Raw genomic sequence first — 13397 nt, 5'->3', positions numbered from 1 at the left:
AGTCGAACCAAGTCAACCAGAGACAAACCCGTCCAGAACTACACCAATGTCAAAATTTTGGACCTACAGTTAATTCAGAAATTTTGGCCCCTGCAACTACTCCAGAAAATCGCACGTGTGGGAGAAAATGCCCAAGAACTCTTCTTTCCTTCATTATGGTTTCTTCCTTTACTCCTCCTCCTTCGCTCTTCTTTCTTCTCCTTTCTATTGCAAATCGAACTTGTTGAGTTGATGTGTCAAATGAGGTTGAAGATGTCTTTATATATAGCCTTTCCAAGAGGTTGAATAGCCCCTCTCTAGGCCGACTTGTCTCTGTTAGGGCAGATTTGTACTAGGAGGCTTCCAAGACTTTCTAGACCCAAAAATAGATTCTTTTACAAATGCCCAGATCGGTCTTATAAAGATGATGTTGACTCCTTTGACTCATGACAATAAATCCTATGACCTAACAAACCCTAGAAGCACGAAGAACATGCTTTTACCTATAAGACCATCAATAAAAAGCATGAAACCCGTGCTTTTAAAATAATAACTTTTTCTTTTCTTCTTTTGTTTGTTACATAAGATACATATTGAAATGAGTATAATAACAATTATGAAGACCAAAACTAGTTACATTTCCAACAGCCGTCAATGCATGTGAGACAGTTGCAAAGCTAGTGGCAGTGACACAAGCAGTGTGAATTGCCCAGTTGCAGTGTGCAGGCCCAGTTGCAGTGTGCAAGCGCAGTTCCAGCCAGAGAGGTTTCCAGAGTTCCAAAAAAGGAAAGGAGGCCGAGTTAATTCCAGTAGATGAAGTCGAGGGAAGCAGTGCGAATTGGTTAGTTGTAGAGAGCAAGGCACAGTTCCAACCAGAAACAGTCAACCAGTCCGTGTTGCACAGGCTACAGATTGTGCACCAGTGCCAAGAGGTGATCTGGAGGAAGGCAAGTAGCTTCAGTGAGCAGCAAGAGGTAGAGTTACTACCAAAAAAGTTTTCTAGAGACAAGATTGATTTTTTCCCGCAGCAGAACTATGAAATCCAGTTCGGCATGCAGACAAAAATGCGAGTTGTTGTAGAGAGGCTTTGCTGGAAGAAAATTGATTTCCTAGTGGGAGATCAAGACTCAAAGGGAGTCTAGCTTCAGGGGAAGTAGCCCTATGGAAGGTCAACACTTCAGATTCTGAGAGGTCAACACATCAAAACACACAGTTGTGGTGGTTGCAGCAGCACAGTGGTAGCACAGAAGCATCAACAGTGTGAGATGAGGTCTATAGATCAGTTTTCTGTTACAGTAGTTGCATCAGCAACAACAGCAGCATGAGATCAGTTGCAGTGCAGAGCAGTGTTGGCAGCAGTGCAAAGTGGCACAATGCAGATGTCAGCAACAGCGCAGATGCAGAATGTTTCAACTACAGGGTTAGCAGATGAATCAGAGTATGCGCAGTGGCTTGATGGACAGTGACAGGATGTTACAGATGTCAGACATCAACAGCGTGAGGGAAGATGTTACAGGTGAAGACAGTAGAACACCTTCCTTGCTAAGAGGGAGTGTTAGTTTTTGTAGCATCAGACAAGTGTTCTAGTCTCGATTTGTGCCAGAGAGGCTAAGAACAGAAGATATCCAAAATCCAAAAAAGGCTTCGTGAGATTAGCTTGCGAAATGCCTTAATTAAATTAGTTTGCCATCATTTAAATTTTTCCTCTCTAACTTAGGAAAATTGGTTAATTAATCGCAATTAATTAAGGAAAGGTGAGAATGCTCTAGAAACTCACACGGATTGAGCTTGAGATGATCTTAGTCATTGATGGAGATCTAATCATTGTCATTGGTTCACCAAAGAGAGATTATAAGAGCGGGTCGATGGGGATGGAGAAGACACATCAAAGACGAGGGAGATCAGGGTACATTGAATTTCCCAGAGAGCAAAGGTTTAGCGCAGGGAAGAATTCACGCCAAAGATGGAGTAGCAAAGGTTGAGGAACAGCGGCAGAGAGATTCCAAAGGATCTTTCCAGTTCCAGAGAGGTAGCAACAAAGAGGCCGAGTTATTCCACTGGAGGGTGTAGAACCCTATTTTGAGATTTAACCATAAAAACTCAGATTTAACAATTAACATCAAAATTTAATGCCCAAATTTTAGAATTTAACCAAAGAACTAAATTTAACAATTCCATTACAAGTACTTACTTGGAAATGTCATTTGAAGGCATTTTTGGGTTGTTGTTGTTGTTGTTGTTGTTGCTCCCGCTCATGCTACCAAACCACCCCTTTTCCTCCCAGCCAATCTAGGATCAACCTATCTGGTTCCCAGACCCAAAAGACTTCAAAATAGAAATCTTTTGGCCCTCGTGCCCAAAGTTCCAAGAACAACCAGGGCTCAATCGTCCTCTGTCTGTGAATTTCTTGGTATTTCTCCTCTATCTGTGAAAGACCAAAACAAAACTCCCCCTCCAAAAGAATTTTCCTCTCCCCTCCTTCGTGTTCCCTTCTGCCTCTCTATATTCACTCCTTCACGGTCACCACTTCTTTACCAGTTGAATCCGTCGCTACCCTATACGGTGACACCTCAAATCATTTTGTTAACGTGTTATGACATTTGCTTATGGTATGGTAGGTTGACATGTGCGTTAGGTTTATTTTTAAAATTAGTATTTATTTATATATAAATGCCCTTGGCCCATACTATGTATTACATGTTTGTTTAATTTGTTATTTGACATAATTTATTAGTATAATATATATATATATATATATATAACCACCTTTCTAATTGACTAATAATTTTACATTTATATTTATAACCAAATTTACTTTATAGTTTAGATTTATATTATTGAGATTATTTAGAGTATTGCTTATTAATTATGATGCAATGAGCAATATGGGTGTTGATGGGTAAGGGTGTAACTTCTATCTGAAGGAGTGTCATGTTATTGAACATTTATAGTAAATTTAGAATGTTTACTAGTGCATTGCATGCGATGCATGCATATGTAGCTATCATATGCATGCTTCAAACGCATCCTAATATTCCTATATTCCCTGTAATTCAATGGGTCATCGCAGAGGCTGCACAAAAGCCTCAATGAGGCAGTTCAATTTAGCTAAGGAGCAAGGTGATTCAGGTGCTAGAGGCCGAGAAATTTCCAAAAGGGCTAGCAAGTCACTTCCAGAGGCAGAACTACAGGATTCAGCGAGTTCTGAAGGCAGAGAGAGTAGAGTCTGCGCAAAGGCTCACGTAGGGGCAGTTCGAGTAGCCAATTTTGCCAGATTTTGGAGCCAAGATCAGTTGTGGAGTTGAGGCATTTGCCCCATAGATATTTTGGCCAGATATTTGTTAAGGATTGCCAGTCAAGCATCCAGATATTATACTCATAATTTTTACTGCTGCATAATAAAATAAACCCTCATCTGCTACACCGGTTTTCCCACATTGAGCTTTTCCGAGGACTTTTGTCCAAAAACATTAGTGTCATTTTTATTTTGTGTGCTCTATATTTTTCTCAGTTCCAGTTTTGCTTCCACAGTGCATTTTATTTTTGGTGAAAATTGCAGTAGTGATTTTATTTGTTTTTTGTCGTAATAGAAAGTAAACTGCACATAATAATATTCAGTTAAGACAATAATTTTCAGTTGTTGCAACAGTGAAAATTTCACAAGTATAGAGCGAGGTTCGTGATGAGAGGGTTCTCGAAGAAAGAGGGAGTGGACTACAAGGAGACATTTGCTCCAATCACCAAGTATACTTCTATTTGGGTTGTTATATATATTGCTTCAAAGATGTGGTGGAGCATACATTAAATAGATGTGAAGACAACCTTAAATGAGTTATTGAGGAGGAAAAATACATTAAGCAGCCTCAGGCTTTGAGATACATAGGAGGGATTCGCATGTGTGCAACTTGAAGAACGCTTTATATGGACTTAGGCAGGTACCTAGACCATGGTACTCAAGAATTGATGGGTACTTGTTGAGTATGGGCTTCACCAAGAGTGAGACAGATCCCAACCTGCACTACATGTTGAAAAACCAAGTACAATGTGTACAAGTACTATTTTTGAACTATTGATAATTATTTGTGAATTATTAGGGCTTCTTTTAATCTTTCTTCTTCATCAAATAATTACACTTCAGAAATTCAACTAATAGCAATGACAAGAAAGTAGAGATCACAGTGCACAATAGATAAGAGACACCAGAAATTAGGCCAGTGGCCAGGGCAAACCCACAAGGGGAAAACCCAACAATCTTCTTTCCTTAGAGAACCAATCCAACAAGAGATATCAAAGTCAAGTTATGGTCAAACTAACCAACTTCACCAAGTGTCCAAGTTAAGCCCTCGTTAACAACTGTCAATCACAAGTTGAGACCTCTGTTATAGATTCAGATCTTTGTCACACAAGTTCAAACCTATGTGCAAGATTCAGATCTTTGTAACATATGTCACAACAGACCTCTATACTAGGTTCGGATCTCTATCACACCAATCACCACAAACCTCTGTATTAGGTTTGGATCTCTATCACGCCAATCACAACAGACCTTTGTACTATGTTCGGATCTCTGTCACACGAGTCACCACAGACCTCTATACTAGGTTCGGATCTCTATCACACCGATCACCACAAGTTCGGATCTTGCACATGTGATCTATTACAAATTTCATACCTCCTTTAAAGAATCAATTCGGTTCAGGCACAGGATACAAGTCACTTCTAGAGATTTCATAGAGATATTTTATATTCAAGAGACTTCTTTGACCTGCTTCTATACTTGATTTGTATGCCTAGAATTATGTATGTATGCTCAGACGAATTGTACCTTTGAGGAGGACAAATGACTCTTATTTATAGCCACTTATGAGGTCGAACAAGTGTCATTGCTAGCTGAGCCAACTTGAGGAGATGGAGGGATGACTTGAACACTTGGGAGCCAAAACTAAATTTCAAAAATTTAAATTTTTGTTCTCTTTGATAAATACAAAATTTTGACAAGTACATCAATATGAAGACCGACCATAGCTACAAATCCAACACTACATACCTGTTGGTGATGATCCACTCATCTTGGTACTTTATCTTGCTAACCTATTTCTCATAGGGTTGAAGAAGCTCATTGAGATGTGAAAACAAGATTTGGCTTTGGAGTTCAAGATGAAGGACATCAGCATGATGCATTACTTCGTGGGATTGGAGGTGTGGTAGCAACCAGGAGAGATTTTCCCTGGCAAGGAAAATATGCAGTTGATATTCTAAGGAGGTTCAAGATGGCCGACTGCAAGCCTATGACTACACCTAGTATCACCAATCTAAAGAAGTTGAGTGCTTCGAATTCAAAAATTGTGGATCCCACTTTGTATAGGCAGTTGATTAATTCTTTGATGTATATGGTCAACACTAAACATTAAAGATGATGATCATTCATTTATTGTTCATTCCGTTCCTCTCTCACTTTCAAAACTTTTATTGTACTCTCTCTCTCTCCTGAAACTTCTATTGTACTCTCTCTCTTGAAACTTCTATTGCACTCTCTCTCTCTCTCCCTTAGAGTCGCTAGGGTTTTTGGGGCTTGTTGGAGAATACTAAAGACCAAGGTTACAGTTTCATCCCTTGGAGACATGGAAACTAGGGCTTTGAGATAAAACCCTAGGTTATACTTGTTGAAGTGAAGGAAGGAGACATCTTGCATTGGAGAACACGCTTGTTGGATCTCCTTGGGGTAAGCTAAGGTTTCCTTGGTTTTCCCTAGCTAGAGTTTTGGAGAGCTGGCCTTGTGATAAGGCTATGATATTTACATGAACATCTCTATGCATATCAATGAAGTTTCCAACTGTCCAATATTTGTATAAATTGCATATTTTTTTCAGCCATCTATATTCTTCATGGTTTGTAATTTCCACAGCTATATGCTCATTGGACATAAGTTAAGGGTGATTATGTTAAGTGATCTAACATCATAATTTAAGAATATAGGATCAAATTTACTGCTGTTTTTACAGCTTCCATAAGTGATTTTCAGATTTGCTATATGCATGATAGGATTGCCCTTGAGGGCTGAAACTTATAGGAACACATTGGTATCTTTTTCTTTAATTTCCTAGTGGACTGGGGTTGTTAAGAGTTGAAATATAGTCCGTTGTTACTTCTGTTTTATTTGTATTTTACAATGGAACTAAGGCTGAAAATTCACCGAGTTTTAAGATCCAGAAAACCTCTAGTAAAGAGGTTAAATTTCTTTTGCATTAGAAGTCAAAGAGAACAGAAATTTATACACAAAGATATCTACTGGGAGGGAGAAAAATTACTTTGCCGATCAGTGTATGGATTCCAAATTAGGGAATAATGCTTGTTTGCTTCCAAAGCAGGTTTTAGTTTCAGATCAAAACCATAATCAATTGGTAGTTCCTGGATAAATTTTCCATGCCATTTTACTTTTCAAGTATTTTTTATCATTGAACACATTGTGAGGCAATTAACACTCAAAACGAGCTACTTGATGAAAGAGGCAATTAACACCCGAACGAGCTACTTGATGAAAGAGACTCAAAATGAGCTACTTGGTGAAAGAGGCACTGGCAAACTAATGCATGAATGAAGAAGTTATTGCTTCATAAGAGAACTCTCTCCATTAAGGATACTGGTAACGTATGCACAGTCTAGCTTACAATTGTCTGACTTCATCTCAAAGTGAAGTTTCTAATCCAAATATTAGGCCCCACATTGGCATGATCTATGGTTAGGATCCGTTTGCATCCATCAACTCATTATCCTCACCTTTGACATTTGAATTGAATGGACACTTGGATTTCTGCACACATCTTAACTTCTGATATTCTGAATTTGTCTTGCAGACAGGTATGATGCCTAACTGGATATCTTGAAAGTGCTGCCAACAGAAGAGGCAAAAAAAATCAGCTTTTGAGAACTATAACTCTAATGATGATTTGAGTACAATTCTTCTCAGCACACAGATGGCACTTAGTTCCTTCTTCGTTTGTAAAATAAGCATGTGCTATCTTCCAGCAACAATTTGCTTGCAAACCGTTTCTTCTGAGAATTGTAGCATTATCCTTCTTGGTTGTTCAATTTCATCATCTATTAAGATTTGTTTCTCAGAAAGGATTTAAAATATACTGTGAGCATTCCATCTATAGAGATCATTGTCAATGTTATAGTATTGCAAATTTGGGAGAATGTGAGATGTTATTGCATGTTTATTTACATCAACATCTATACCAACAAAAGGGTTCAGATGTATGCATCTCTTTAAGCTTGGATGAATTCCCTACATTCAAACTTTGAAGTGATCAGTCTCTTTCCCTTACTGTGTCTGTCCTATCCACAAGCCTGTTAAATCAAACTGAAACCTCCTTTATCTGGACCATGTACATGACATCATTCTGGAAAAACTAAAATGTCAAAGATGCCTTGCATCTTTATTGCTTAATTTTTGTTTTATCCCAAAACCAAAATTGATCCAATGTGACCACATATTTGGCTGTATTGTAGGTCATTGTAACTTATGATAGAAAGCTATAAATTTCCTTAATTAACAGAATAAACTTCACCCCGAAAATCTAGAACAGTTTGACTTACATACCTCAAAAGGGATATAGCTAAAGCTTTCAATACGTTCCTTTTGTTCTTCAAAGCTGAGAACCTTTCCAAAAGTGTCAACTAGAATCCTGAACGTATTTTCTGCACCCAAGTATGGTAACTTCTGCTCCTGGAGAAAACTTTGCACTGCTGTTTTTAACTCATCATAAGAGTAACCCTGCCCCCATAACTCAAGCATGCACTTCACAAGAACACCTGCAAACTTCCAAAATATCATATACAACAAAGCTTTCCAAAAATAGTTAAATGCAAAGGCCACAATCACTCAACTTTCTAACCTTTGAAGCATATAATGATTGAAGACAAAATGAAATGATCAGATCAATGTCCCATCTGCATCCCAGTCAAGCAAGAGAGTAACTACCCCATACCTTTCTATGTAGCATTAAAGAGAAAAATCAATGCATAGAAAGAAATATCTGTAAGTGGACAGGCAGCTATAAAATAACTAATAATGAATATGTTTTTAACTTAAAATAAAAACCGGCATACAATGATATATCCACTTACTACTAGCACAGCCATATAAAACACTGATAGCCATCAAAATACTTATGTGCCATTTGTAAAGCTCCAAATTTGTAACACCAAGACAGGAGTGGAGGTCAGAAACTGAAAAACGGTTGGGAAACCCATGATTTCCTCCACTGAATCATGTATACAACTATGAATATTCTTATATTATTAAATCTAGACCATCGATAAATTTTTATATTTTAAAGAATGGAAATTCTAGAAGACCTATTACAAAATAGACTACGCCTATCGACGTAACAAGACTTCAAGCATAATATTTAGGGGAAGGAAATTAAATTGTCCTCTTCCTCAAGTATCCTAAAAATTCTATGTATCAGTGTTGTTATCCAAAAACTATACTTTGCAGAAAACAATGTGGACAAAATGTGATTCGTGTATGCCAAAAAGTGTTTTTGGCATGCATTTCATGGCTGTCCCCCATTTAGTCAAACCCCAAAATATATTTTGCACATGAAATAAACATTCTGAGATTTTTCAAGATGCAAATCGAAACTGTATGTTTTTAAACCAGCATATAGATCCATGTACCATGTGCCAAGAGGGATCAAATATCTCGAGGTGCAAACCTTTCTTCAGTTTTGTGCTCTAAAAAAGGTTTGCACCTCAAAGGATCTAATCCATCTCGGCACTTGATACATCAGGGATTAACATGGATCTACGCTGGTTAGTATATTGCTCGGGATGAAGGAAATGTGTAATTCATTTCATGCCTAACATGGAGTTGACACATAGTGTGTATATAAATATATGTATAGAAGAAACATTCTGAGATTTTTCAAGATGCAAATCAAAACTGTATGTTTTTAAACCAGCATAGATCCATGTTAACACAAATCTATCACACACCAAGAGGGATAAAATATCTTGAGGTGCAAACCTTTCTTCAGGTTTTGCGCTCTAAAAAAGGTTTGCACCTCAAGGGACCTAATCCCTCTCGGTGCTTGATACATCCAAGATTAACATGGATCTATGTTGGTTAGTGTATTGCTCAGGATGAAGGAGATGTGTAATTCCTTCCATGCTTAACATGGAGTTGACACATAGTGTGTATATATATATATATATATATATATATAACCAACATAGATCCATATCAACACCAGATCTATCAAGGGTCGAAAGGGATCAAATCTCTCGAGGGTGCAAACCTTTCTTCAAATTTTGCACACTAAAAGAGTTTTGCACCTCAACAAATTTGATCCCTCTTGGCGCTTAATAGATCGGGATTAACATGGATCTATGCCAGTTTACTTTCAATTACTCTATCTCTCTATATAAAGTTGATGTATGATTAAGGTAGAAATTGAAGTATTTCATTTATGGTCGACATTGAAAGATTTTTTTGTTACTATTATTTTTTAATTTGTTAATTTAAGCATTATTTTATTATTTTTAAATGTACCTTTACTGGACAACATCTCCCCCATGTTGGCTTGTAGAGCACCTATCGGCAAAACAATTATTATTATTATCATATCCATACACACATACATACATATATATGTCCTTAATCAACCCCTATGACCAACCTATACACTGGAAAAAGGACATGTTAACTCTCAAAACCACCCATTAAAAGGTAACTAGGGAAAGCACCAATACACACACACACACACACATATTGAGAACAAACATATATATAGTGGGTTTGAGAGTTAACATGTTCTTTCTCCAGTGTGCGCGCATGTGTGTGTATTGAGAGCTAACGTGTCCTTTGTCGAGCGTGCATGCGTGTGTGTATTGAGAACTAACATGTCCTTTGTCCAGTGTGTGTATTTGTGTAGATCTTAATCAACCCCTGTGACTAGCTTATACACTGGGAAAAGGACAAGTTAGCTCTCAAAACCACCCAATTAAAAGGTAACTAAGGAAAGTGCCAATGTCACCCTACACAACCCCTTTGCACTTCTGAGTATTGCTTGCTAGCCTCAAGCGGGAAATCCCTTTGCAATCTAGGAATAAAATTTAATCTTGGAAAACGAAAGACTCTTCGAAACTGGAAAAATGACTTCTTGTTATGTCAAAATCATAAGTAAAATATGTGTAAAATAAATCATAACAGCCAGTTAAAATGCTCATTTACACTTTAACAACTAATTATGCCTTGGAATCCATGCAAATTTGCCTCAAGTCAGCACTATTAAGTAAGGATCTATTGTACTATCCCCAATTTTGTGAGCATGGGAGTCACTAAGGAATTTTGCTCAATTTTAATAATATTAATTAAAAAGGGATAAATATTACCATGATTACCATGAGCAAATCATAATGTAACCGGGGAGGAGTGGTAAACACTCCAACAATTGGCAAGTTCTCTCTATAAGCAGTGATTTTTGGAGGGCAGGGGAGCATTTTCCTTACGACCCAAGGAAAGGATTTAGTGGTAGCCAGTGAGAGTTACCCAATTATCCTCTGCGTCAAATCTTGATCCAACTAAAGCATCGAGAGCATTCATTCCAAGTTGGTGATCGGTTCTTAATCGGGTTTGCATACTGGAAAGTTTGGTGTGAAAAAATGGTGAATTTTATTCAGATAACATATAGAGGACCTTTGTGTAGTGACTCCAGTGCTTTATTTAGTGATTGGCATGTGCTATGGTCTGTATATGGGAATGTCATGTCTGTCATTGTGGTGAATTCTGGTTGGAAGTGGTACAAGAAAATTAGTGTGAGTCTCTCGCTGGGAGACAGGAGTTTTAAACAATTCAAAAATTGGTCAATTCTGTCGATTTATGTGGAGAATTACGGTTGGAATTCACACTCTACGGCCACCATCTTTTGGTGTGCTCTTGTCTTTAATCTGCTCTAGTGTTCTATAACAAATATGGGACCCTATCACCAGTTCAAAATCACCAAGGGATTTGAAATCAATAATTTGAAGATTTCTAGGATTCAATTGTCTTTTCTCAGTTTGTTAAACACAATAGAGGGCCTGGGTTATAGTACAAACCCCCTTCACATTCACAGAGTTGGTGGTTTTAGCAGTGAAGCATCTATGGGTTGTAAACATAAGGCAGCCATTACTCAGGTTCCAAAGAGACTTGACTCACTGCAATTAGATGTCTTTAAGTTAGCATATAACATCTATTCAAGAGGTGAAAACAAAATCAAAGAAAATTAAAGACAAAGTGTGTTGGAAAATGTAACTAGGTTCGGTCTTCATTTAATGTATTTGAGTCATCATGTAATGTACTTGTCAAAAGAATAAAGAAAAGAATTTTTATGTAATGTTCCTAAATAGGAATACAAGTGATATAAAGCAAATAATATGTTCAGCAAAATATAAAAACGAAATACACATTAAACACCCATGGAAATGCTAGAAATAAGGGACTGTTGAGCCATTTTATTACTTCTTTGAGGGCAAAATACAATGGATAATAGAATGGTGCACCTAGGCTTGTCTCAATGGACAAGCATGACCAAACCCAGGTGAGAAATGGCTGAACCGATGACTGCTCCAACTACTGCACCAATCTGCATTGCGCTGCCCAGAAAACTGCCTTTTTTGCTAAGTTCGAATGGCTGGAAAGTCCACTTCCTATGCTCAAAAAATTATAAGATTTGAGCCCCGGACTCCTTGGCCTAAACCCAGAAAAACCCACGAAGGAATTTAGCTAGTTTAGACTTCTGAAATTCGACCCCCAAGGAGCCCAACTTCAGCTGCAACTGCAAAACTCGGCCTGCTGGAATCTGCCTGTAAATCCTCTCGGAAAATGTCCCAAAGTGTTGGGCTGACCCCTACTACAAATCCCCTGACTTCCCGGATGGGCTTCCGGCCTGTAGCACCTGCTCCTAAGCCCCACGAAAATGTTGGACTGGCCCTCTGCGCTGTCCCCAAGCCCAGTAATTCGAATTACTGGGATGTTGGCTCCAAAACTCTCAAGAAATGTTGGCCTACTACTGCTCTCCCAATCCTCTAACTCTCCCGGCAAATGGTTGATCAATGGTGGCTCCAACTCCTCCTGCGTATTCTCCAGATAGCCCAAAAATACGCACTCCCTGTATGTGGCTGAATGGTAGTGTTGTAACACACTCCCGGATCTCCTGAAATGCTTATGGAACTGCCTCCCTAGGGCGGGCACGAAAGGTCCCCCAAAGGAAAGGTTGAATCTCCCGCTTGAGAGATTCGTGGCTAAACAGTCGGTTGACTCAGCTAAACAGCAAAGCGAACAATCAAGTAATTTCGATTTGCAAGGTATAAGAATCAATCCAAATGAGAGCTTCCTCCTCCTTTTATCTCCTTGGGCCTTCCTTGCCTCATGTGGGCCCCTCCGTCCAGCTATTTGAATTCCCTCCAGCTATTTGAATTCCCTCCAAGCCATTCAAATGGCCTAGTTTGAATTCACATGTGCGTGGCCCCCACATTCCACTAGCAGCCAAATAAAGTCGAATTTCCTCCTAAGTCCCTAATTCAAAAATGTTGGGTTCTTTTCCTTAGCCAAAATTGTTCAAAATTGTGTAGCAACACCTTGTTACAAATGTATTTGAGAAGGGACATGACATTTTATTATTATTATTATGACTTATTAAAGCATGGGTTTCATGCTTGGGTCATCATTTTTAGGTCAAAGTCCCCATTGAGATAGGATTTATTTTGAGCCAATAGAGTCATTGTACTTTTAAAGAGACACTTCTTGGGCTTTTGAATCATGTAAAAAGGTTAAGTATTGAGTCAAATATGAATTTTGTTGTTTCCACACCAAGTCGACTTTAAGATGATCCGGTCGGTTTCAAAGGAGGCTATTCGATCTCACCAAAGGGCTATAAATGAAGCCATTTGAATTCCATTTGAAGCACACTCTCTCACAAACAAGTTCGATCTCTCGAAGCCGGAAGAAGTGCAAAATAAAAGGAGGAGAAGGAAGTGCGAGTTTGGTCTAGAAATCGGAAAAAGGGAAAATCGAACCTTTGGTGCAACTATCTCTCTCTCTCTCATGCCCTAGTTTAGAAGATCGAAGTTCTCTTGTTGATATCATAGCCATTTGTCGTATGATGTCGTAGCCAGTGTCGTGATGATGTCGTAGCCAGTTGTCGTGTGACACTGCCACCTCAAGAAGCTGTATTGGGCCAAGATCGAAGGTTCTGAGTAAAGATCGAAGTCTTTCAGTGAAGATCGAAGTCTCTAAGGCAAGGTTGAAGATGTTGGGTCGAAGAAAGTGTTGTCATTACTGCTATTGTTTCTAGGTCAAGAAGGATCATCTGCAAGTAAGGAAGAAGCCTAACTTGGTGTGGAGGAAAGTTTGTGTCAAGGTCAAGAGT

The 13397-nt window shown here is 38.5% G+C and overlaps 1 protein-coding gene across 2 annotated transcripts in view; it reads right to left on the bottom strand.

Moving 5' to 3' along the window:
• Positions 1–13397, bottom strand: part of TRM11 (tRNA modification 11 protein) — a 257824-nt gene that overhangs the window by 215417 nt on the left and 29010 nt on the right. For both annotated transcript variants that reach the window (XM_089393088.1, XM_089393089.1), the window contains exon 2: positions 7583–7794. In XM_089393088.1, coding sequence (XP_089249214.1) covers positions 7583–7794 — 212 coding nt within the window. The remainder of the gene's footprint in view (positions 1–7582; positions 7795–13397) is intronic.

Source organism: Pinus tabuliformis, chromosome 1_1, assembly GCF_031772625.1.
Source record: "Pinus tabuliformis cultivar Carrire ecotype Pingquan chromosome 1_1, CPIR1, whole genome shotgun sequence".
NCBI classification, from domain to species: domain Eukaryota; kingdom Viridiplantae; phylum Streptophyta; class Pinopsida; order Pinales; family Pinaceae; genus Pinus; species Pinus tabuliformis.
The sequence above is the reverse complement of the archived record's forward strand: the minus strand, read 5'-3'. Positions and strand labels throughout refer to the sequence as shown.